At 41.7% G+C, this 25823-nt stretch overlaps 1 protein-coding gene across 1 annotated transcript in view; it reads left to right on the forward strand.

Annotated features, from left to right (window-relative positions):
- slc25a12 (solute carrier family 25 member 12) overlaps positions 1-25823 on the forward strand; it is a 100370-nt gene that overhangs the window by 32329 nt on the left and 42218 nt on the right. Inside the window, exons 3-6 of the mRNA XM_060920091.1 lie at positions 3116-3261; positions 14812-14927; positions 15820-15959; positions 24348-24494. Of these exons, the coding sequence (XP_060776074.1) occupies positions 3116-3261; positions 14812-14927; positions 15820-15959; positions 24348-24494 (549 nt within the window). The remainder of the gene's footprint in view (positions 1-3115; positions 3262-14811; positions 14928-15819; positions 15960-24347; positions 24495-25823) is intronic.

Genomic DNA, 25823 nt, shown 5'->3' on the forward strand with positions numbered 1-25823 from the left:
ACCAAAAAAAACAACATTGAAGTCAGTTCGTGCCGCCATCGATAGGTTTATAAGAAGTCTGCCTATGCGGAAATGATTTTCTTGGACGTTTTATATAAAAGTTTTTGTTTTAAATCAAATTTGCAAAAAATAATAATGTTCTGTTTCTAAAAATCCAGTGAATGTGGATAGAATAAAACAGTTATTCCACTCAATCTCGGCGTACGTACACGCCTCATCGTCTATCAGCTCATGTACGACTCAATTTCATAGCATAATTAATTGTGTAGTGTTTCAGAGGAAGAGTAGAAGAATAACTAAAAAGTCCTTTCAGGTGAGCAGACTAAAATGATCGATATTTACAACCCCGATTCCAAAAAAGTTGGGACAAAGTACAAATTGTAAATAAAAACGGAATGCAATGATGTGGAAGTTTCAAAATTCCATATTTTATTCAGAATAGAACATAGATGACATATCAAATGTTTAAACTGAGAAAATGTATCATTTAAAGAGAAAAATTAGGTGATTTTAAATTTCATGACAACAACACATCTCAAAAAAGTTGGGACAAGGCCATGTTTCCCACTGTGAGACATCCCCTTTTCTCTTTACAACAGTCTGTAAACGTCTGGGGACTGAGGAGACAAGTTGCTCAAGTTTAGGGATAGGAATGTTAACCCATTCTTGTCTAATGTAGGATTCTAGTTGCTCAACTGTCTTAGGTCTTTTTTGTCGTATCTTCCGTTTTATGATGCGCCAAATGTTTTCTATGGGTGAAAGATGTGGACTGCAGGCTGGCCAGTTCAGTACCCGGACCCTTCTTCTACGCAGCCATGATGCTGTAATTGATGCAGTATGTGGTTTGGCATTGTCATGTTGGAAAATGCAAGGTCTTCCCTGAAAGAGACGTCGTCTGGATGGGAGCATATGTTGCTCTAGAACCTGGATATACCTTTCAGCATTGATGGTGTCTTTCCAGATGTGTAAGCTGCCCATGCCACATGCACTAATGCAACCCCATACCATCAGAGATGCAGGCTTCTGAACCGAGCGCTGATAACAACTTGGGTCATCCTTCTCCTCTTTAGTCCGAATGACACGGCGTCCCTGATTTCCATAAAGAACTTCAAATTTTGATTCGTCTGACCACAGAACAGTTTTCCACTTTGCCACAGTCCATTTTAAATGAGCCTTGGCCCAGAGAAGACGTCTGCGCTTCTGGATCATGTTTAGATACGGCTTCTTCTTTGAACTATAGAGTTTTAGCTGGCAACGGCGGATGGCACGGTGAATTGTGTTCACAGATAATGTTCTCTGGAAATATTCCTGAGCCCATTTTGTGATTTCCAATACAGAAGCATGCCTGTATGTGATGCAGTGCCGTCTAAGGGCCCGAAGATCACGGGCACCCAGTATGGTTTTCCGGCCTTGACCCTTACGCACAGAGATTCTTCCAGATTCTCTGAATCTTTTGATGATATTATGCACTGTAGATGATGATATGTTCAAACTCTTTGTAATTTTACACTGTCGAACTCCTTTCTGATATTGCTCCACTATTTGTCGGCACAGAATTAGGGGGATTGGTGATCCTCTTCCCAACTTTACTTCTGAGAGCCGCTGCCACTCCAAGATGCTCTTTTTATACCCAGTCATGTTAATGACCTATTGCCAATTGACCTAACGAGTTGCAATTTGGTCCTCCAGCTGTTCCTTTTTTGTACCTTTAACTTTTCCAGCCTCTTATTGCCCCTGTCCCAACTTTTTTGAGATGTGTTGTTGTCATGAAATTTCAAATGAGCCAATATTTGGCATGAAATTTCAAAATGTCTCACTTTCGACATTTGATATGTTGTCTATGTTCTATTGTGAATACAATATCAGTTTTTGAGATTTGTAAATTATTGCATTCCATTTTTATTTACAATGTGTACTTTGTCCCAACTTTTTTGGAATCGGGGTTGTATATCAAATGTGATTTGATTGCTTCACCGTTACTGTTTTTACAGACACTCTGTGAAGTGTTCATGCCTCGTCAAGTTTATTTCTATCGCGCTTTTAACAAGAGACATTGTCGCAAAGCAGCTTTACAGAATTTTAGTGACTTTAAACATGAGCTAATTTTATCCCTAATGATCAAGCCGGTGGCGACGGAAAACTCGCTCAGACGACATGAGGAAGAAACCAGACTCAAAAGGGAACCCATCCGTACGTCAGTTACGTCGATGTATACGTCAGTTATGTTTGCATAAACCTTGGCGCGAATATCGAAGCAAAAACAACACGGAAGAAGCAGCAGCAACAGCAACAAATAATAATAATGGATGACTTCGCATTTGTACAGCTGCTGCTTCTCGTCGCTTAAAAATGGCGATCTTTCTTTCGTGGTCTTGTTATTGTTGTTGGTCTTAACAACTCCGCCCCCCCGCTGACGTAAGCGGTTCTTTCCTCTGGCCCAGCAAAGAGTTGGTGCTAGCCTGGAACCGGTTTTTCTGGCCCCAGAGCCAGTTCTTTGTCAGTGGAAACAGAAAACCCGGTTCCAAACTAAGCACTGGGCCTGAACCAGCCCTGGAACTGCTTTGGTGGAAAAGGGGCAAGAGAGAGAGAGAAACTGACTGCAGAGCTGAGGCAAGAAAGAATGGTTTTCCTCCTGTGATTAAATAAGGTTGTGTATAAATGAGATTCAGCTGGGAGTTGTGTGTATTTGGAGATTTTTTTTTTTTTTTTGCAGCACAATACCCAGAAGCACCAGTCACGCCTTTTCTCTCAGTTAATAACGTACGCGGAGACATAAGACACAGTGGGATTTTGTTGTCTTCCTCTTTCTCACACACTGGTTTGACGCCGTGTGAACCCGGGCGCCATTCGAACGTTTTGATCTGACAAGACTGCGGTGTTGGAACGAGTGTGGTGTTGAAGCAGCGCTTTAGTTAATACAGGGCTCACTCAGAGGCAGCTCGTCTCAGGCTGTGAATAACGAAGGCAGCAGATTAAATCAATTCCTCAGGAAGTGGGTGCATATAAAGGAGAAAAAAAGACAATCTTTTTTTTTCCCTCCCCTTTATTCTGTTGCTTTATTTAATCAGCTTATGTTGTTCGTGTGTGTGTGTGTGTGTGTGTGTGTGTGTGTCAGTATGCCAGCGTTGTGGATAAGGATGGCGAGCGCTTTATGACCCCCAGTGACTTTGTGCAGAAGTATTTGGGCCTCCATACACAGATCCATCACAACCCCAAAACTGTGCAGCTGCTCGCCGCAGTGGCAGATACCACCAAGGACGGGTAAGACCAACACACCTCTTGCTTATCGTTTGTCTCGTCCCGTATATGGTCTCCCTTTGATCTCTTCTCTTCTCTTCCCCTGTCTGTGGTCTCATCTCAGTGTTTCCTCTGATCCTTTTTGTCCTCTCACCTCCGTCTCCTCTCCATCCCATTCTTTTTTTTTTTCCTTCTCCCAATCTCATCTCATCTCTGTCTCGTCCCTTCATCTCGTCCTCTTTGTGGTCTCGCCTGCATCTCTTCCTTCCTCTGATCCTGCTGAAATATGAGGATGTTACTGTGTAATAGATAACATGATTCTTGGTTCATGTTGTGCTGCGTGTTGATTCGGTTGCAGCAGAACGTGTGGCGTTGCAAAACCGTGCAATAGTAACGTCTCTCTGCGCTGCTTCCTGTCTCTGCCAGTCCACTGAACTCTGCAATTAATCTCCCACATCTAAATTATACACGCTACTCATCTCTCTTCACTATCTCATACCACACATCTTCGTATTAGAGCCCGAGACAGGTTTGAGAGAGCAGTGCTGCAGCGCACACGCACAAGTAAGTGCCCCCCAAATTAAGGAACAGTCATTTTCACTATTTCTGACTCGCGCTTGCTACAACAGTGACTGACCTTTTTTTAACTACTTCTTCTGGCTGCTCCCGATTAGGGGTCGCCACAGCGGATCTTTCGTCTCCATTGCTCCCTGTCTTCTGCGTCCTTCTCTACCGCACCTGCCACTTTCATGTCCTCTCTCAGCACATCCATGTATCTCCTCTTTGGCCTTCCTCGTTTTCGTGTGCCTGGCAGCTCCATCCTCAACATTCTCCTTCTAACATGCTCTGCATCTCTTGTCAGGATGTGCCCAGACCATCTCCGTCTCATTAGGGGTGGGCGATATGGGCAAAAAATAATATCTCGATATTTTTTAGGATTTTAACGATAACGATATTTTGACGATATTTAAAAAAAAAAACACTTGCTTAAAGATTACAATAATTACAATGACTAAAAGAATCATTGCAGTGACACAAGTATTTAAGGAAAAGCCATATTTATTTTCTTAAACAACTTTAAATTAATAAAAATGAATAATTCAATTGACAGTTCGTAACGGCAGCAAACATTCTAATCAACCGTCTCTGACGGCAGTACGGGTCTGCAAATATCCCGCCTGTTCCGCTGCCAACAACCAATCATATGTCGATCTGAACCAACAGCTTTCCAATCATCTTGCAGCTTCGTGCTCCGCTGTCCCTCTCCTGCCGTTACAGAAGTACTGCGCCTGCGCAGTGTCAAAATAATCCACGAGAAAAGTGGATTTTAAAGCTTTTTCCGAGTCATGAGAACCAACCTAACACTCAAGTATAATCAACTTTTCATGGCGATTTCAATCATATGCTCTTCGCGACCGTTAGTTTTCACAGAGTCCAGTATTGATATCTCCCCATTCAGGTTCAGAGGGTCTGGTCTCACTAATCCGAAAAAGATGCCTGAAAGTGGCCGGCGAGTGACCGCACTTGGCCTGATAGGAGCCCGTCACAGCTTCTTCTTCTTTGTTTTTTTTTTTTCCCCTCAAAAAAAAAAACCGTAAACTACAAGTCAAAGTTTTTCAGTATAACAATAATAAAGAAAAATGTGCTCAATTTAAAATGTATTGAAACTATTCGAAATCGGCTGATCGGTTCATTCATTATTATCCGTGAGTACAGAAACACTAGTAATAATTTCTGGATCATTGCTATAAACGGGGACTAATATTTCTTGGGAACCAATGGGTTAATGACATGGAATGAACCAACCGACCAATCGCATTTTTTCTTCAGATGGTATCTGGGTAAATGAGCAGCTGTCTCAGCTAATCACATTTTATTGCTGGACGGGATCATATCACGACATCTTCCGGTAGATACCCGAAATCAGCTTTGTGCGTTGTGAGGCCAGCGGAGCAAAAAAAAAAAAAACTTTTAATATGCTGAGCAATGTTTGATACATTTTGGAAAGTTGTTTTGGTTGCTTTATAGGTTTCTTAGAATATTTAACTCGTCACGTCTGTGCTGCTCTCCTGGGTTGCTAGAAACAGTTGTGTTGCCCTGGCTTGGCGTATAAAATGTGTGCCCCCCCCAAAGCAATTCGAGGCCCGTCCGTCAGTCCGTGTCTGGCGCCGAGTCTGCTCCGCTCTGTATTGATTTTTGGCGGCTTAATTAAAAAAACTCGATAATGCAAAATTACACATCGTCAAAACAACATTCACGATGACATCGCAGACGATACATATCGCCCACCCCTACGTCTCATCTCTCTTAGCTTCATTCCCAAGCTCTCCACATGTGCTGTCCCTCATTTCCAAACAATTTAACTATTTAACTGCGGTAATTAAATCGACTAATATTTGTGATTGTTTGAAGGCAGCACATGAGCATCCTTGGCGGTGCTCCTAGTCGTAACCTTTAACAGCAATGAAAACTTTTGCTCAAGGAACGCCTCACACTTCCTGTGACAGCAAATTTTTAGTTTCGTGTGCATTGTTTGGAGAGTAGTCTGGCTAACGCGACTTCAAAGCTCTGCGAGCATTTGGTCTGGCAAAGATATTAAGCCCAACCGTTTCCCAAAGGTGTGGTTGACCCGCCTCCCTGAAATGCCTCAGTTTGCTACTGGTCGAAGCCAGAAAAGGCTGTGACAAAGCTTAAACCAATCACATCACTCTTTCCTCTGACGTATGTGACGCGACGGGGCTAACTGGTAGATTAAACTCTTACCGAAGCCGGTCGGGAGCAAGGCGAAAACGTCCTTCCTTTCAGTAAATACCTCCAGGGCTGCTCTTTGCTCCGTTTTCAATGAGAACTTGCTCCATGTTCGTAATGTTTCTAGTGAATGAAGCGCTTCCGGCATAGATTCTGTAAACAATCTATGGCTTCCGGTCGCAGTTCTACTACGTCACTGCCTTGAACACGCCTCTACCCAGGGCCGTTGGAGATGCTCAAAGTTGATTGGCTCCCGATTTTTCGGGAGCTTGGAAGAGCTGTAGATAGCTTGCCTGGCCAGACTAAGCTCGCAACAGGCCCTCGTGTTGCGTCACGCTTAGGATGGGCGGGCCCAGGCTAAGTCAAGAGCACCTTCAGGTATATCACACATCTGTAGAGCTAATATAGACAGAGGTGGACAAAGTCCCCAACTTAAGTCAAAGTACAGATCCCGCTGGTCAAATGTTACTCCGATACAAGTGCAAGTTGTCCAGTCAAATTTTTACTTGCTTTTAAAAATACTTAAGTATTAAAAGTAAATTTTCTGTCAACGTATTATTGTCACAACGCTTACAAAACCTAATGCTTTTACCAAAGACGGATGTGAATTCACAAAACGAACGCATGCTGTGCCATCATGGTGGTTTAACGTTAAGCTAGCTAGTCAGTGAAGCTCCACCTGACATGCTAGCAAACTCTTTTCAAACTCGAAATCATATTGGGTAGCTAACGCTACTAGAAAAGAAAGATTTCTACATTGTTTATTTGGCAAGATTATGCTAAATCATATTTCTGAAAGGACTTCAGATAAGTTAACGTTATTCATGTTAGCGTAACTCCGTTTTTACATGCTAACGAACAGTGTCCAAGTTAACTAGCTGTGTGTAAACTTTAGCCGTGGACAAGGCTATGGCAACGTGGCGGGCAAATCCATAGAAAGTCATTTGACTAACCAGACTGCATAGCTATTGCAACGTTATCGCTAGCTCTAAAAGCACAGACCACTTCACTGCAAGCTTTCTCTTGGAATAAAACGTTTATATCCCTTGATATATAGGCCATGATGTGGTTCGTTTTCAGCAAACATTTCAAATGAAACAAATCTTTAATCCTTTCAGAAAACCGAAGCATGGGTTCTAGGTAAAGCCATGAGTGCGTGCATTCTCCAGAAGAACCGCCTCCTTCCATTCTGCCATCAACTGAGCAATCGTGTTCAAATAACGCTGCTGAGAAATCACTGAACTTGATTTTATCCAGTCTATCAGGGGCTTCAAAGTTTGGGAGAATAGCAGGGTACAAATAATTTACAGCAGGGTGCAAAATGGTAAAATGTCTGCCAGCGGCAGACATAGTGCAGGGGGGGTTTCAAAGGGGGGTGCGCCCCCCTTTGGGTACGGGAAATTTTATGAAATGCACTGAGAAATGGTGGCCTCTGGTAACTTTTAACAGTGAAAATAAAGGGTAATCAATACTATTTGGAAACTTGAAATATGAAACCATACCTCAGTCATTTTATCAAATTTCAGAAATATTTGCAAACAAACACCATAAAAAGTAGTCCGATTGAAATCCACATATGGATGATATAATAATTTTAAGTCTGATGTGCACTTTGACTAAGCTAAGGTGACAAGTTTCTCCAGATTCTCTAATACCGTATTGGCTCGAATATAAGACGGTGTTTTTGTTGTAAAAAATAGCTCTTACAAAGGGGGGTCGTCTTAAATTCGCGGACTAGACAAAATGCCGCCAAAAACGAAAGTGAAAGTGAGGACAGTGAGAGTGAGCAAAGTGAGGCTGAGGATCTCTGTGCTGAGTAGCTGTAATTTAGCAAACTACCCTTTCCATTGTTTCAGCTGTTTATTATTGTAAACCTTAATGTATTGTTTAATGCATTGTTTAAAGCATTTGCACTGTTCTGCAAATTTATTCCATATACCCGTAGGCTATGGGAAGTTAATGCATTGACATTCTGAAGTTTATGAACTTTCAATCTAAACCTGACAAATTTGTTGAATTAATGCAATTTAAATGTTTTAATTTGGCTTGTCTAGTAGCCTGCAGTTTAGCCTCTTTTTTTTACTTCTATGAAAAGTGTTCACAGAAATGAGACTGAAATGACCTCTATTTAAATGTGAAAAACAAAAGCCTCTAATTTTAAACAGAATTTTGAAATAAATACGCTTTATATGAATGAACATTTGGTCTTCAAAAAACTTTTTCCCCAAAGATGAACTTGGAAAAGGGGGGGTCGTCTTACATTCAGGGTAGTCTTATATTCGGGCCAATACGGTACTATTGAAGAATGTGGTGAAATCTTGAATACAGATGAAGAACAAAACAACTTCAATTATAATCAAAATGTTTATTTTTTGGCAGTCAATAAAATGCATACATAAAATGCAGCTACATGTACTTCATCAGCTGACTTCATCGTTATTAAAAAAACAGCAGCTAGCTGCAGTCATTGACAGTCTCAGCATTTCTATTGAAAATAACTTTTATCCAAATCTCATCAACCTAATCATGTAGGGGCCTACTGAATAGAAATTATATAAATCTAGTTATTTAGTGCGGGTTAGGCACAACAAATATTGTGTGTGTGTGTGTGTGTGTGTGTGTGTGTATATATATATATATATATATATATATATATATATATATATATATATATATATATATTAGTGCTGTCAAAAATGTCGCGTTATTAACGCGTTAACTTGACTCAATTTTAACGGCGATAATTTTTTTATCGCGAGATTAATGCTCTGTGACATGATGTAGGTTTTTCATAAGCTTTTGAAACTGCCAGGAACTTGGAACAGAGACTTTGCTTAGAAAAACGATAGCAGCTAGACTGTAATGCCACGCCCCGCACAGCCAGAGTCCTCTGCCCTCCCCCGAAGAGCCACGGTGCTCGGCTTAGGTTTCGTTTTCCCATCGGCGGCTCCAGTCCGACTTTGCAGTGGCTGTGACAAGACGTGTTATGCTCTGCAATTTAAAAAAAAAAAAACATTGGTACAACCAGTGTTCGAACTATGCCGATATTTTCGGGGGGGTCCCTTTTTTTCCCTTGGGGGGGGGGCGGTGCTTGCGCTTGTCTCAGAGCGCAGATCTCCATCGCGCGCTCACTTCGGATATGCAAATGCTTCCCGTTACACATGATTGCTATGTCAATAAACATCATTTTGCCAATATTTTAGAGAGCCCCCAACATTTCCCAAATCATGTTTTCAAGGGATCTCATGTCTGTTTCAGGGGATCTCGGATCCCCCGAGTACCCCCGTAGTTCGAACGGTGAGCAAGCCCATTCACTTTTTTTTATGGTGATAAGAGAATTATATGGTTTTTCATGTGACAAAAATGTGCGATTAAATTGCGATTAATCGCGAGTTAACTATGACAGTCGCGACATTAATCGCGATTAAATATTTTAATCGCTTGACAGCACTTATATATACATACACACACAGAGAGAGAGAGAGAGATGCAAGTACGAATTTTTCATGGGGCGGGATGGTTTGGAACAGGTCATCTAAAATCGGGATAACATTTACCCGGGACGGGTGTTTGAGGCGGGTCGTCTAGCTTAAGCTTGATTAGCGTCGTTACGCACGCAGTTTGTTTTTTCGAGCAGCTGTCAAACGCAGAGTCAACTTTACGATCTGCGATTATAATGTCTTAAGCAAGGCTGAGAAACGGTGGACTAAGACGTATTTATTTTTCTATATCAACCCAATGACAGAATAAATTTGCGTTCAAAATGTACTTACCTTTCCGTCTAGACCTTTTTAGCCACGCATCCAGCATGGAGCCGCTTGCAACTCTCTTCATCGCCATTTGTGAGTCACATGATGGTATGAACCATTCACAGTCCATGGAACACTCTAAGCCAATCAGAGTACGGCTTACATATGGCACAAGGGGCAGTAATGGCTGCACTCATGTCGAGGATGTAAACAAAGTTGACGCGGCAACGGACATACATGACAGAGTGGATGTAATTTACGTTCACAACTTTTTTTGCCGTCAGAAATATTTAATATTAAATTTTGTGACTCGACTGACAATAGCCGGCGGCATAACAAGCCACAGACGGCGATTTGCCGCCGGTGACCGGCTACTTTTGAGACCGCAGTCTATGGACGTGACGTGACCCTAGTGATTACTGATAGACTGCCTCAGTGTCACCTGCGAAAAAACCATCACGCTTTAGAAAAGAAAAGGGAAAACATCCACTTTCAGAGCTGCTTTATAGGAACGAGGACCTTGATAGAAATGTAGTGGAGTGAAAAGTACGATATTTGTCTTTCAAATGTAGTGACGTTCGAGTCATAAGTTTAAAAAAAAAATACTTGAGTAAAGTAGAGATACTCAAAGTGTACTTAAGTACAGTACTCAAGTAAATGTACTTCGTTACTGTCCACCTCTGCATATAGAAATCTATATTAAAACACCCGACTTCCTCCTCACAAGCCACAGCCATGTGAATCCGGAATGATTGACAGATGTGCAGGAGTTTAACTCTCCTGTATTAACGGACATCCTGGAAGCCCCGCCCGCTTACCTACACATCAGATTAGTTGTCTGTTTTTTCCTTCAAGGCAAAGTTGTTGTTCCATAACTGTGGAGCTTTTTAAAAGACGCCTCTACCCCCTGCTGTAGCCTTCACTATTTGAGGTACCAACAAATAGCCTGCACCTTTCGGTCTACGTAGGTGTGATGGGTGATAAAAGACCAGAAGTTCACTCAGGTACTGTGGCGCAAGACCATTCAGTTCTTCATAGTTCAACAGTAATATTTTATAATCAAAGTGAAATTTGACTGGGAGCCAGTGCAGTATGGATAAGAGAGGTCGTATCTTTAGGTTTGATTAAGGACTCTCGCTGATCCATTCTGGACTAAACGGAGCGCTTTTTTTATGGACTAAACGGAGGCAGCTCACTCCGCGGACACTTAATCGTAACAAATAACCGGTACATGGTGGTAAACTCAGAAAAGACAGACATTTAATTGTTTTTTCTGAATGTTTTGTCACATCTAAGCTGCAATCGGTTTCACTTTCAAAAATGATTTCCTCGCAGTGTAGCATCAGCCACATAAAGTTTTGATTATTAATCAGTAGCGTAAAATAGTATGTATTGTCTAAGACACTTATTTATATTTCATATTAAAACGTCTATGTAAATTAATACATAGAAAGCCTGGCCAGGCGCTGAACGTTCTTCTGCCTTCGCTTTAAGAGAAATTCAGGGCGAGCATGAGCCTAGGAAGTCTATAAGGTTCTTCCCTGTCACTCACCCTGTCACTGTCACACGCACATACTTTCTCACTCCCTATCCTATGGCTATAGTCCCTTTAAATCACATGCTCGTTTTTTTTAATGGAGAGGCGGAAAGAGGAATGAACGGGGGTAGATGGAAGCCGGTGCGCAAACATTCTGATATCCTCCAGAATTCTTTAATGGTCCGAAATAAATTGAATGCTACACGTTGATGGATTACTTTGTTCTTCTACGCCCTTTTTGAGGAATGTACTGTCGGACTTAAACCAACGTCTGAAGAGGTGAGATCGCTCCTTTTTTTTTTTTTTCCCCCTATTTTTGCTGGCGGGATTGTTTGTTTTTTGGAAAGCGCACGGGTGGTGCGCGGTTTTGGTTATTGAGGTATTTCACCTGACGTCACAGGGTCACGTGACGCCCCGGTGTCCGCCATTTTGAACGTCAAGCTAGCTAATGTCAACAACAGTAGCTGGTATGTTACTGTAGCAATGTTTACGTTCAGTCATTTGGATGACTGTTAAAACCTTTCAGTCTCAAGTTTTTCCTTTACTGGATTTACTAGTTTACTGAGCTAGCGCGCCGGCCTGCCGGCAGGCTAGCGCGCGCTAGCTCCCAGCTTGCCCGAGCGTGCTAGCTCAGTAAACTAGTAAATCCAGTAAAGGAAAAACTTGAGACTGAAAGGTTTTAACAGTCATCCAAATGACTGAACGTAAACATTGCTACAGTAACATACCAGCTATGATGTTGTTGACATTAGCTAGTGCTAACAGCTAGTTGCTAATACACTGCTACAACTACACCGACCCTAATAATACAGTTCTTGGTCATTGCCTGGTAACAGCAAATTTATAACGGGCCATGTCTCAACAGACTAAGAAGTTATTTCAATGGCATTTAATAACATTTTGTTTATCCTGAGGACCGAAAGTAAATGAAAATGTGAACAAACCTTAGCTGTAATCAGATGGCGACCACCGGCTCCAGGGACGACCCGCTGATGTAGGCATGTTACCCAGCCTGACACAAAATATTTGTAGGCATCCAAACTCTTATACGCTTTCAGATCAATACCTGTGTATGGCGATGGGTTTTTAACGACATGGGTATACAGATCATGTGGGCCGAAGTCAGGTAAAGACGAGGGCTTGGTGTACTTCCGTACGTCAGTGAACAATCCTGGTGGAAGCAGGTAAACGTCGTTCTCTAAGCCTGCTAACCTCAATTTTTGCAAATACCTCTCCCTCTGCTCGCCCTGTAAATGCCCTACGTCGCTGGATAGTGAAGGTGTTTTCTGCATCTCGCTCCTTTTCCTTTTATGTTTTTCGTTTGTCGCCTTCCTCGCATTCAAACTGATTCGAGCCGTGCCGTCCAAAATGGCAGCATCACATGACTTGGTCACGTGAGTGAAATACCTCAATACTGCTTACGCAGTGTTTGGACTAAAGACTCTGCCCTAAGGGCTGTTCTCTCTCTCTCTCTCTCTCTCTCTCTCTCTCTCTCTCTCTCTCTCTCTCTCTCTCTCTCTCTCTCACTTTGCACCATTACACAATAAATATTCACATTGAAAGTATTTTGGAAGCGCGTTTCATGAACCGAGTTATAGAATTTGTTGACAACTCGCATCGAGTCGTTACAGCAGATTGATCTGTATAAAACCATCTGTGGCTGAAACTCATTTTAATCAAAATGGCAGATAAAACAAAATGTCTGCAGGCTGCATCCCGAATCGCACATGACAATAAATAGTAACAAAACATCCCTCCATGTAGTGCGTACCATTGAGATAACGGAACTAGCTCGCTTTCTAATTGGGTTTTTTATTATTATTATTATTATTATTATTATTTCCACTTTTCGACGACAAACAGCTGCATCCCAAGCATGTATAATTATTCCTATAATGTATCGTTGTATTGAACACGTTCAATAATGTAGTTATGGACATGTAGGAGACAAAACATGTAAGCAGAGTGTTTTTGGTCGAGAGAAAATCTGTCCCGTTTAGATTGGGCAGTGTGACGATGTAATATCAGTATAATACGCTTGTCTGAGATAGTGGGTCTCGTTATATCTTAATTAAAAACTAGTAACGTTTGATGGACGCTTATTTAACATTGTGATATAATTTATTAGCGTTCATGCTTTTGAGATTTTGTAGAGATTAAATATCATTAAACACTAGTGGGTTCTCCCTAGCCTGGGAAATCCCATGCTGCTTTGCACAATCGTTCCGATCTGAAAAGACAGCATGGAAACTATGGTCTAAAGGCTCGCCTGAGTTAGGGAGCCAGTCAGAGAGTGGGGAGGGGTGGAAAGACCATGACGCGTACTACTCGACAAACGGAAGCTTGTAGTTTATTTGGAACTGTTTACGGATCACATTTAACATGGCGGCGAGCGATACGAACCAAACTTTCGATCAAGCTTTAGACACTGTTCTGAATAGTTTAGAGCGAAAGTTTGTTTTAAAAAAAGAACAGCGTTTGGCGTTTCAGTCTTTCTTCGCCTCTTCGTCGCTCTAACTACGTCACCGGGTACAACTGCCATGATTGGCCATGGGCTACGTATACGCCAAATGATAGACATTCGCAACGTCCAATAAACGGCCGTTGACAATCGTAAACCACACCTCCCCCTACGAGAAATTCAGTAGGCGGATTCCAGACCATATTTCACTTGTGATATGGCCTGGTGTTAACCAGACTAGGTTCTCCCCACAGTCACTGGAAGTTTCTTAACAGTCCTCTACATTATGATATACATCATGTACCACAGAAATATCATTAATTATTCTGTCCACGTTCACTGGATATGAGCAATCGGGCACTCTGATTGGCTACTCCACTACTAGGATATCAGCTCATATACCGTGAGTAGTGAAAAACAAGATGGCGGCGCGTGTTGCTGAACCAACCGAGGCCGAAATAAAAACTACTCAAACAAAACCCCAAAAAGCAACAAAATATGGAATGAAAGTATTTGATCGTAAGAACGTATTTTTTTTTTAGTTTTTTTTTTTTTAAGAATTATCACCATCGCATTTTTCAGAAATCGCTCCTGTCGTTTCGCCGGTTTGTTTACATTCTAAGCGGAAATGATTTTGTCGGACGTTTTGTGTAAAGGTTTTATTTATCGAATTTGCAAAAAGTAAAAATAAAAACGCTCCGTTTCTCAAAATCCAGTGAATGTGGACAGAATAAAACAGTTATTCCACCCAACGCGCCTCGTCGGCTATCAGCTCGTGTACGACTTGATTTCATGGAATAATTGTTAAATATCTCAATATAATTATTTTTGTCGTATCTCCTAGAGGTCTCAGAAGTTAATAAGCGCACACACTTCCCGGTGATGTTTTCAGTGCAGTGTTTTGTAAACAGCGATTAAAATAGTTGCTAGTTATTGTGATTGTGTAACTTTAACGCTGGCACTTGCTGAATACAGATGTTTGTCTTGCACAATAAAAAAGTCTCAGGAATGTAATCACGCGCTTGCTCGCTCTCTCTCTCTCTCTCTCTCTCTCTCTCTCTCTCTCTCTCCACACAAAGGTTGATTTCGTTCCAGGAGTTTTTGGCCTTTGAGTCTATACTCTGTGTGCCAGATGCTCTTTTCATCGTGGCCTTCCAGCTGTTCGATAAAACCGGGACCGGAGACATCTCCTTCGGTAAGTGTGTGCGTTTTATGCCTCATATCCACATTGTCTCCAACTGCCACCACAACCCCTTGCTCTGCTCACTGTCGTGTGTTTCTGTGATTGGTTATTTCTATAGCAACGGCCCGCCTATAACCACATAACCACACGACCCTGCCTTTGGGCAAACGAATGATCCGAAATAGTGCTTTCTATTTCTTCGATTTAGTTGATGTTTTATCAAAGCTTACAGTACTGAAGGATTTCCAGGCTGTGCTTGAACATCTTGTGGTGTTCTTGCACACACTGAACTTGCACACAAGTTACAGAACCGATGTTGTTCCTCTCATGCAGGTTGCAGGAAGCAGGTTGTCAGATTGTTGTTGTTTTCTATTAACGTTTTATTTTACGTGTTTTTTTTTTTCCATGAAGAAAAGAGTATGGTCTACACGTTATTTGTTGTCTCACACTTCCATCTGTTTCTTTCTAAAAAAAAATGTTTTAAGGGCAAGTAAATGAATTTTGTTTGTAATTGGGAGATTTGCCCCAGATGGACGGAGTAGAAAATGCTGAATGTAAATTGTTAAAGCAGTCTTGTGTACAGCTCCGATACACAGCTGCGCTCCAAAATAACTTTTAATTTAACTTTCTAATAATTTTATACTTCCCTTTTTTTCCCCTCTCTCTGATTCTGCCCCTCTCTCTCTTTCTGTCTTTTCTTTCTCTTGTTCTTATGCTCTCATTCGGTTGCACTCTTCTGTCTCTCTTATTGTTTCTCTCATACTCTGCTTTTTCCTCACTTTTTTTTGGTTTCTTGCTTTATCTCGGTCTCTCTCACGCTTTTGTCTGTTTCTTCCTCTCGGTCTCCCTGTCTTTCTCTCAATCTTTTTCTCTCTGACTTTTTTTTTTGCTTGTCTGCCTGTAGAAAATGTGCGTGATATATTCAGCCAGACGACGGTGCATCACCATATCCCCTTCAACTGGGACTGCGAGTTCATCCGCCTTCACTTCGGCCATGACCGAACCAAACACCTCAACTACCTGGAGTTCACCCAGTTTCTGCAGGTAGTGCATGCGCTCGCACACACCACACACACACACACACACACACACACACACACACACACACACAGAGAGAGAGAGAGCAGAGAACCCCTCACCACCTCTAATAATAATAAGTTAAATTTTTATAGTGCCTTTCAAGAAACCCAAGGACGCTTTACAATTATAGACAAGGAAAAATAAATAATAATAATAAAATAATAAATAAATAAAAAGTAAAAAGTCCACCAAGTAGGGGTCAGGATGTAATTCCCGTGGTGTAGCAGCCACAGTCCCACCAAAAGGCGCACGAAAACGAGTCGCACATCTCCAGCACCGCCACCGTGACACCGTCAGCGACATCGCTCGAACACCACGCCATGGATCCACAAAGCGAGCACAGAAGCACCGCCATGCAGAGTGCTGGTATGTCCAAACCGCCTGCACAGCTAATCAGTGTGACACTCTGAGTCCATCACCTGCTACATGACTTTGGTGGGGTTTACATTAGACCGTATCAGCGGATCATCAGATTAACGTTTTTAAAATGATTAGTGTGCACACAGCAACACTAATACACGGATACGCTTGGCTCCGCAGGCATCCTGCGCTCCAAATCACTCTGCCCTGAACAGCGAGTGCCCTCTGGAGGGTGCGCACTCTGGCCCTGCGCAGCTCACAGAGCGCACGAGTATAGCGCACGAGCAGTGATTTGGGACTGAGCCGCTGTGTGTGTGATCTCAGTGCATGTCGGGCATGCGCGTCACTTACCACTTGCAAGTGGAAGGATGGCAAGCCTAAAGACAATCATAACTACACAATGGGCAGTATTTGCATCAGTATTTGCAGTATTTTCATACTTTTATACTCTTTAATGAAAGGTGATACAAGGCGGAAGTCCGCGCCGTTTTTCAGCAGTCGTGTCACATGACCAACGCCAGCGAATCAGGAAGGTGGATGTCACAGTGACGTTGTCCAATGACGACGCCAGCTAGAGCTCAGCACAGCGTATCCGCGTATTCTCAATGTTTACACAGCACCGGACCACACACGATCTGGATTGAATACGTGGACCCTGGCGGATTCCCGTTTCTCGGCGTTTCCAGGCGGTTTAATGTAAACGGACAGTGCATCCGCGAAGAAAACGAGACAGATACGGTCTAATGTAAACTTGGCCTTAAGCTGTGTTCACATATATACCGGTACGAAAGTGGTATAACTGTATCGATACAAAGTATACCGGTATAGTTTAGTGCATCTGTCCACACTAGCGAGAAATGTTTGCAGTTTTCTTTCACGGTAGTTGAAATGCGCGTGCGCGAAACGTTTCCGTGGTTACCGAGTAACTTCCTTCCGAGAATATGGCGGATGAAACGACGTGTGTGCGCTTTTTGTTGTCAATGTACAGTCTGTATTACTGGTGGTCATTTATTCAGTCGAATTGTATAAAACGCACGAGGCAGTTGAGAAAGAAACAAAGAAAACGAATCCCCGTTCTTCACTATTTTATTCAGCGAAGACGTAGGAATGGTTCATTGCGCGTGCGCATTATATTTGTATCGATACAGAACCGCTTCATCTGTCCACACTACAGCGAAGCGCTACAGTACCGATACTGTACCGGTACGAAACCCATACATTTGTGGGTTTCGTACCGCTACAGTACCGGTATAGTTGCTAGTGTGGACAGGTGTTGCGGTACGAAAGTAGTATCGTATCGGTACAAAATCCCTAGTGTGGACAGGGTATTAATGTGTGTCTACATTCATCAGGAACTTGGCTTTCTTAATCAAATGCATAGAGGAAGTGGGCGGGGGGGTGTGGACAGGGTGTAGGTAATAAAGAGGGTGTGGAGAAAAGAGAACGTGGGATAAATGGGAATGGAGACAGCGCTGATGCTCAGTAAGGAGTGTGTGAGTCTCTGTATGGGGCGTGTCCTAAATCACACCCTCCCTGTGTCTGAAATCGCTCACTCGTTCACTACTCCCTATATAGGGAATTACCGTATTTTCTGGACTATAGAGCGCACCTGTATATAAGCCGCATCCGCTCTATTTAAAAAAAAAAAATTTAAAAAAAGATATACAAGCCGCACCGGGCTATAAGCCGCAGATATCTATGTTGAAAAATTAGATATTTACTGCATGTACAGAACGATTTTGTACTGTAAATGTACATGTATGTACCTGAACAGATTCTTTCCGAACAGTGCCTTTTAACACGGCAGCAACTTTGCTGATTAAAACGGAACAGAACCAAGAGAAAATAACCGGTATTTATTTACCTTCATTTCTCCTGTATTTGAAACCACAAGTCACTTTAATCATCTTCGCTGGATTTGAAAATAATTACCAGTTAGTAATTTGTCGTGCATGTTCTATCTGCTAAAGATCTGCTAATTCTAATTTGCATTGATTTTTCGTCTATCTTATTTTTGATTCTACTTCCGGTTAGAGCGCCCCTAGCGGTGGAAGAAAAATCCACAGAATAGCCGCACCTTTGTGTAAGCCGCATGGTTCAAAACCTAGGAAAAAAGTAGCGGCTTATAGTCCAGAAAATACGGTACTGTATAGAGGACTATATAGTGAGCTCATTGGTAAAATGGGGGAAAAACGCTTTCGGACACGACTCTGTCGCGGTGGTATTTACGCCATTACTGTCACACAATTAAAACGTGCCGGATCAGTCGGCTGGTGGGTTTTTAAAATAATAAATACATGCATGCGTTTTTGTGATAAATCCATATTATACTGAGCGCATTTCCCACATTAATCAATACGAAGCACCTGCAGCTTTCAGTTCTTTTTTTTTTTTTTAATTTAGTTTTTATTGAACAATGAAGAAAAACGAACAAAAACAAACAAACAAAAAAATCATTACAGAGACCAGGCGTTTACATTTACAAATAGACATAGATAAAAACAAGTAGTGCTTATTCATTCTCTCTTTGGGATATCCATTCAGTCCATAATTTCACAAATTTCTTCATTAGTAATCGGTGTGAAAAAGTTATTTTCTCCATCAAGTATATATCGTTGATTATATCAGTCCATTCTGCTGTTGTGGGTGTGTCTGATTGCAACCAGTGTCTTGTAATAGATTTTCTGCCCAAAGATATCAGAATACCAAACAAATATCTGTTAAGATGTATTTCTTGGTCTGTGTGAAAAGCAGTATCTCCTAACACAAAGATGTTGAATTCAAAAGGTATGGTTAGATCAAATATGTTTTCCATCTGCTCGTGTATCTCTGACCAGAACTGTCTGATTACTGGGCAATCCCAAAATATATGCCAATGATTGGCCTCCTGATTTCCGCATAGTCTCCAGCAAGTAGCATTCCCTGATGAGATGTGTGTTTTCTGTTTTGGAGTGGTAAAAAATCTAACCAAACATTTCCATCCAAACTCTCTCCAGAATTGGTACATTTCCATTGGAATTCACAACAATTAAACCATTCTTCCTCTGACATCACCCGGCCACTTTCTACTTCCCATTTATTCTTAATATATTCTGTAGAGTCAGTTTGTTTAGACATAAAAGCTTGGTATAGTTTTGATATGAGACCTTTGTTCAAGGGGAAGTAGGCTCCTACTAGAACAACCTTGATTACTGGATCATCAGTATCTACATGTTTTTTAATGTCTTGATCAAAATAATGGCGTAACTGTAGGTATCTGTAGAAGTCTTGTCTTCAGCTTTCAGTTCTTTTAAATCAAGGCTGAATACTTTCTTCTTTGCCGCTGCCTTTTATTAAATCACATTTGAGACTTTTAATTTGATTTCTTTCAGCGCGACCACAATGCATGATGGGATTTACTGCTTGGTTAGTGACCATCGGTTGTACACTACTTTTTGTAACGCATTGCGGGATACTTTGAGTGCACTATATAGGGAGTAATAATCCTCACTAAGGTTTCAGACAGCACTACAAAATGGCGTCCGCACTATATAGTGCCCTATGTAGTGAGTAGGGAGCGATTTTGGACACAGGGCCTGCTGTTCTACATAACCTTTTATAATAACACCACACTATAGTTTACCATAGGTACATGGGTGATCTCTCTCTTTCTTTCTTTCTTTGTCTCTCTCTCTTTTTCTCTGTATACGTACCTATCAACTTATCAAATTGTTTTTAAGCTTTATCTCTCTCTTTCTGTCTCGTCCTTTTTCCTGTTTCATTATCTGTTAGTCCGGCCTCTCTCTCTGTTTGTCACTCTCCCTGTCTTTTTTTTTTTTTGGTCATTATCGATATAGAAGCAGGTCCCGTCTGTCCATCTGTCCGTTCGGTCACGTTTTCATTTCCGGGCCATATCTTTAAAACTACTGAAAATATCTTCATGAAACTTTGTATACATTATCAAGCAACATGTGAACTGGTGCCTCTTGCTATTTTGGATTTTTTGGGGGAAAAAAAAAAATTTTTTCTAATTTTTATATAAAAAATAGATTTTGACTTCATTTCTAAGGCAGCTGGGCCATAGAAGGTTCACGCTGCATGCTGCACGCTACACGCTACACGTTCACGTGAAGAACCGGACCCTGGGCCATTAAACTTCATGCTTGGATGTTCACGTGTTGCGCCTGTTCTACTTTGACCGAGTAACCAACAATACGGACTCTTCGGATGACGACGATTGCCTCATTCTGCTTTTACTGAGACAGAGGAAGAGAAAAAGGAACAGAATTTGGAGCTGAGAACACTTCCTTCTGAGAGAAACCCGTGGTGAATTTCACCGAACATTCTATAATCTGCTTGACAATCCCGATGAAGAACTATTTTTCAATTATACCATTCAATTATATTTTTTCTGAAGTTTTCCCCTGAAAGCATAGAGTTATCTCCCTAGACCCGTTCTGATTGGCTGGCGCGGCGGTGACCGCATGCATTGACTGGAATTTCCATCTTCACGCCTAGAAAAAAGTGTGCATGTTCATTTCACGCTTCATGCGTGAAGTGTGCAGCGTGCAACGTGAACGCCGTTCTATGGCCCAGAGCAAGTCATGCTACGTTTGTCCACTTTTCTTTACACGCGTGTAGCGTGTAGTGTGCAGCATGCAGCGTGAACCTTCTATGGCCCAGCTGCCTAAGAGCAACGTTCGTTTCCGGAGCATATATCCAAAATTATTCATGATACAGATTTGAAACTTGCTATACATGTTAACAAGGTGATGTAGATGTGCCTTTTCGTACTAATAATAAATTTGAGAATTTAAAATTTTTCATTTTTCCGTCGAAACAACTTCAGACTTGGTCTCCGAGATTAGCTTTAGGGGTAGGTTTTGTTTCCGGAGCAGAACTTGAAAACTATGAGTGGTTTGGTCTTGAAAGTTGGTATGTGTGTTGATTAAGTAATGTATATGTGCCTTTTGATACTAAGAAATGTGTATCAAATTTCTCTCTCTCTTTATCGTTCTAATGTTTTGTGTCTCTCTTTCTCTGTATATGTACAGTATCTATCAACTTATTGTTTTTAAGTGTTCTCTGTCTCTTTTTCTGTTTCATCTTCCTTTTTCCTGCTTCGTTGTCTGTTAGTCAGGCCTCTCTCTCTTGCCCCTTTTCCACCAAAGCAGTTCCAGGGCTGGTTCGGGGCCAGTGCTTAGTTTGGAACCAGGTTTTCTGTTTCCACTGACAAAGAACTGGCTCTGGGGCCAGAAAAACCGGTTCCAGGCTAGCACCAACTCTCTGCTGGGCCAGAGGAAAGAACCGCTTACGTCAGCGGGGGGGCGGAGTTGTTAAGACCAACAACAATAACAAGACCACGAAAGAAAGACTGCCATTTTTAAGCGACGAGAAGCAGCAGCTGTACAAACGTGAAGTCATCCATTATTATTATTGTTGTTGTTGTTGCTGCTGCTTCTTCTTCCGTGTTGTTTTTGCTTCGATATTCACGCCAAGGTTTATGCAAACGTAGCGACGTAACTGACGTATACAGCGACGTAATGACGTGGCTTCCTTTAGCACCGTGAGCTATGGAAAAGCAAACTGGTTCTCAGCTGGCTTGCAAGTTGAACTAGACCGGACAATTCCCCGGGGGAAATTGTGAGAGGATGCAGTGCGCGAAGCAATTCGGTCACGCATGTTTGCTGGCCGTGAATGTGTGACCCGCAATGATGTTTCAATGCAATGATTATGTGTGCTTGAGACATCAGCCGTCATGAAGAAGAGCTATTCAAGAGTATAACCAAAGTGACTACAGGCGGAAATTAGCATGTACTGCTATAACCTGGGACAGACATCTGTCCTTACCACAAGGATAATGTTTAATTTGTGCACTGTCCCTTTTAAAAATAAAATAAACTCTAAACTCTAAGAGGAGTGTTTGTAGTTTGTATGTACGAACAGAAGTGTTCCTAATAAAGTGGGCGGCTAAGCTGAAGTGTCATGCCGACCGAGGCTGTTTTTTTTTTTTTTCACAAAAAAAAGAAATTCACAAAATTCTTTCACAGTGAGCGCTAGAAGGGTCTCCTGAATAGACTGATGTAATTTTTTGTCTGTAGTGTTAAAAATGAGAGACTTTTCTGTCACTTTTATAATGCGTGTCAATGAGCTAAGACACACAAGGTATGGAGTTTGTGCTGTTTTTCATGAAGGACCAGGCCTCGAACAATGACAAATAACTCTACAACGGAAGCAGCTATTCACAAAATTCTTTCACAGTGAGCGCTAGAAGGGTCTCCTGAATAAAATGATGTATTTTTTTGTCTGTAGTCTTAAAAATGACGACACTAGAACGACTTAAAAATGAGAGACTTTTCTGTCCCATTTATAATGGGAGTCAGTGAGGCCGCTCACCTGTGCTCTCCTCAGTTTGAGGCTTCTCATTCAAAAACTGTAAATCCTATCGTTTAGGTAGACACATTGTGTGAATCAGGACAAGTTTTCCTACTACTTTTGAGAAAATCATGTCTGTAGAGGGAAATTTGTGGCTGAAAACACAGTTTAAGCGAGAAAGTTTGAGCTTTATTTTCAACCTCTCTCCACTCTAAGTTAACGAGCTTCACTGGTGTGTAACGCAATAGACACCCATTCAAAAGCCGGATTTTCTCCCGGAACCCACATGGCGTTTGAGCCGGGACTGATCCGAAAGTGTAGAACCTAGCAGAAAAGTTGAATGCCAGATCCACAGAGGAGAGGTTTTCCTACGTTTTAGAGTTTGAATCACGTCTCTAGGTGAAAGCATGCCAGAGCAGCGGATGTTTGAAAACGTGCTTTTTTTTCAATTAATTCCATAGAAATTAATGGGGTTTTTTCGACTACGTCGCGAAAAAATCGTATTCTGTAGAGAAAAGTAATAGCATAGCGAGTCCAATCGAGCCGCACGTTTTGATATATTGTTTGTCTGTGTGCGACGTACGGTTATTGAGTTATTTGAAATCAAAATTTGCGTAGGAATAATAATAAGAAGAAGAAATACGTAGAAGAACAATAGTTGCAGTGCTTTGCACTGCAACACTGCATCCTAATGAGTTGTGAACCAGCACCAGCACTGGCCCTGAACCAGCCCTGGAACTGATTTGGTGGAAAAGGGGTATCTGTCACTCTCCCTGTCTTTTTTTTTTTTTTTTTTCCCTCCCCCTTTTGTCATTATCCCCCACCCAAATGAAGTTTGGTAGGGGATATAGAAACTGGTCCAGCTGTCTGTCTGTTTTCATTTCCAGGCCATATCTTTAAAACTAGTGAAGATATCGTCATGAAACTTTGTATACATATCAAGCAACATGTGAACTGGTGCCTCTTGCTATTTTGGGGGGGGGGTGTTTCAAATTTTTGCATAAAAAATAGATTTTGACAGATTCTAAGAGCAGACTTGGTCTCTGAGGTTAGTCTTGGGGGTAGGTTTCATTTCCGGAACAGAACTTGAAAACTATGAGTGGTTTGGTCTTGAAAGTTGGTATGTGTGTTGATTTAAGTAATGCATTTGTGCCTTTTGATACTAAGGAATGTGAGAAATGTTAATTTTTAGCTCACCTGGACCAAAGGTCTGGTGGGTTTATGCCATGGGCTGCTGAGGTCAGTGTAAAGAGGTCGGGTTGGTTTCCTGCAGCAGAACGTGACAAATAACATCTTGAAACTTGGTATATAGGGCGGGGGATATAGATAACTCTCTCTTCTTGGTCTCTTTCTTTCTTTATCTGTTGTTCTTGCTTTCTATCTTTGTCCTTCAGGTTTGTTTGTCTCTGTCCCCCCCCTTCTTTTTTTCCTGTTACTCTGTTTGTCTGGCTATCTGTCTTCTCCCAAGTCTCTCTCTCTCTCTGTGTGTTTAACTATTGTAACTGAACAAGTGTCGTTGTTTCTGCTAAATATTTTCTAACTAACAGTGAGTCCACACCTGATTTGTCTGATGCTGATTTGTGGGTTTGTTTTTGTTTCCTTTTTTTTTTTTTTTTTGTCCCTTTGTTGTTGCCATAGGAGCTGCAGTTGGAGCACGCCCGGCAGGCGTTTGCACAGAAGGACAAAGCCAAAACCGGGATGATCTCTGCTATGGACTTCAGTGACATCATGTCCACCATCAGACATCACATGTTGACCTCTTTCGTTGAGGAAAATCTGGTCTCAGTAAGTGTGTGTGTGTGTGGTTTTTTTTTTTTTTTTTTTTTTTTTTTTTTTAGGGCTATTCTCTGTAATCTGGGTTAAAGAATAAGACCCTAAAAAAAAAACTTCCCTAAATTCGTTGCCATGGCTCAGGAGACTTCCAGTGCCTTTTATTTTTCGCCTGTAGCGATTTTTGTGCTTACATGAAAAAAGTGGCCCATTTGACACGTACCGTTACTATAGCAACACTTTAACTAGACTAGCTTGCACTTTAAATTTATTCGTCATGCAGATGAATTAAAGATTGGTGTAGCTGCTTGTGTGACATGAATATGCAAAACTACACACGTTATTTTCATACGTTTCCTTATATCTGTTCACTAAAGGCCTCTGCATGCTCTTGCGACAAGGCTTTCACAGATAGCTTTTCGCAGACAGTTGTAATTTATCGTTGAGCGGGGCATAATAGACGTGCGCGATGTTATTCACCGGCACAATGCAAGGGGGCGCGAAGTCGCTAGGAGTAGTTGGTGGGTGTGGTTAGTGGAGTGTTTATCCTCCGGTTACTTATAATGACTAGAACTTTTTTTTTTATAATGACTAGAACTGGAGTCGTATAGATGTACGTACTTCCTCACTTCCTCAATCAACCGCTCTTCGTGCTGCTCCATCTTCGCTCGTGTTTTTAAAAATGCCGGTCGTGAAAACAAAACAAACCGGGAAAGTAGGGAAGCAGAAGTGCGTGTACAGCGGATGTAGAGTGGACCAATCGGAGCCCTCTTGTCTGCGAGGCTTCTGCGGTGGTCACAATTTTTGGGAGGTGCGCGCAGAGCGTCTGCGAAGGTGGGGGAGCTACGCAGACGCTATCTGCGACACCGTCTGCGAGGACTGGGTTGTCAGCATAAATTGGCCTTTAGAAGAAGAATTTTAGAGTAATTTTTAGAGCAGCAGCAAATGGAAACTTTGAATTTTCTGTGACCCCAAGCCTGGACTGACCAACACTTTATTTATTTAAATTCAAGATTTATAATTGAGAAATTGTAGATCCATTTTCACTTGATGTTTCTGCAGGGTTTTTTTTTTTTTTAAACCTCTCTTCAGTGTCGCTGAATGTTGTCAAGCAGCTCGTGGAGGCAGATGAACTGAAAGTTTTGTCCGTTTTTATCACTGAGCTCCTGTGCTGGTGCAAAGTCAGCAAAAATGACAGTAGGATGTGCATTAGCCATTAAATGTGGCATGTTTGAATGTGGCTCTCGGTAACATTTATAAAATAGTAATGCATACAATCTGTCTTCTTAGGTAGTGATGTTTTGTAATATTAATTTGTAGCAATGAAATAATACACTGATACAA

Source organism: Neoarius graeffei, chromosome 4, assembly GCF_027579695.1.
Source record: "Neoarius graeffei isolate fNeoGra1 chromosome 4, fNeoGra1.pri, whole genome shotgun sequence".
Classification (NCBI taxonomy): domain Eukaryota; kingdom Metazoa; phylum Chordata; class Actinopteri; order Siluriformes; family Ariidae; genus Neoarius; species Neoarius graeffei.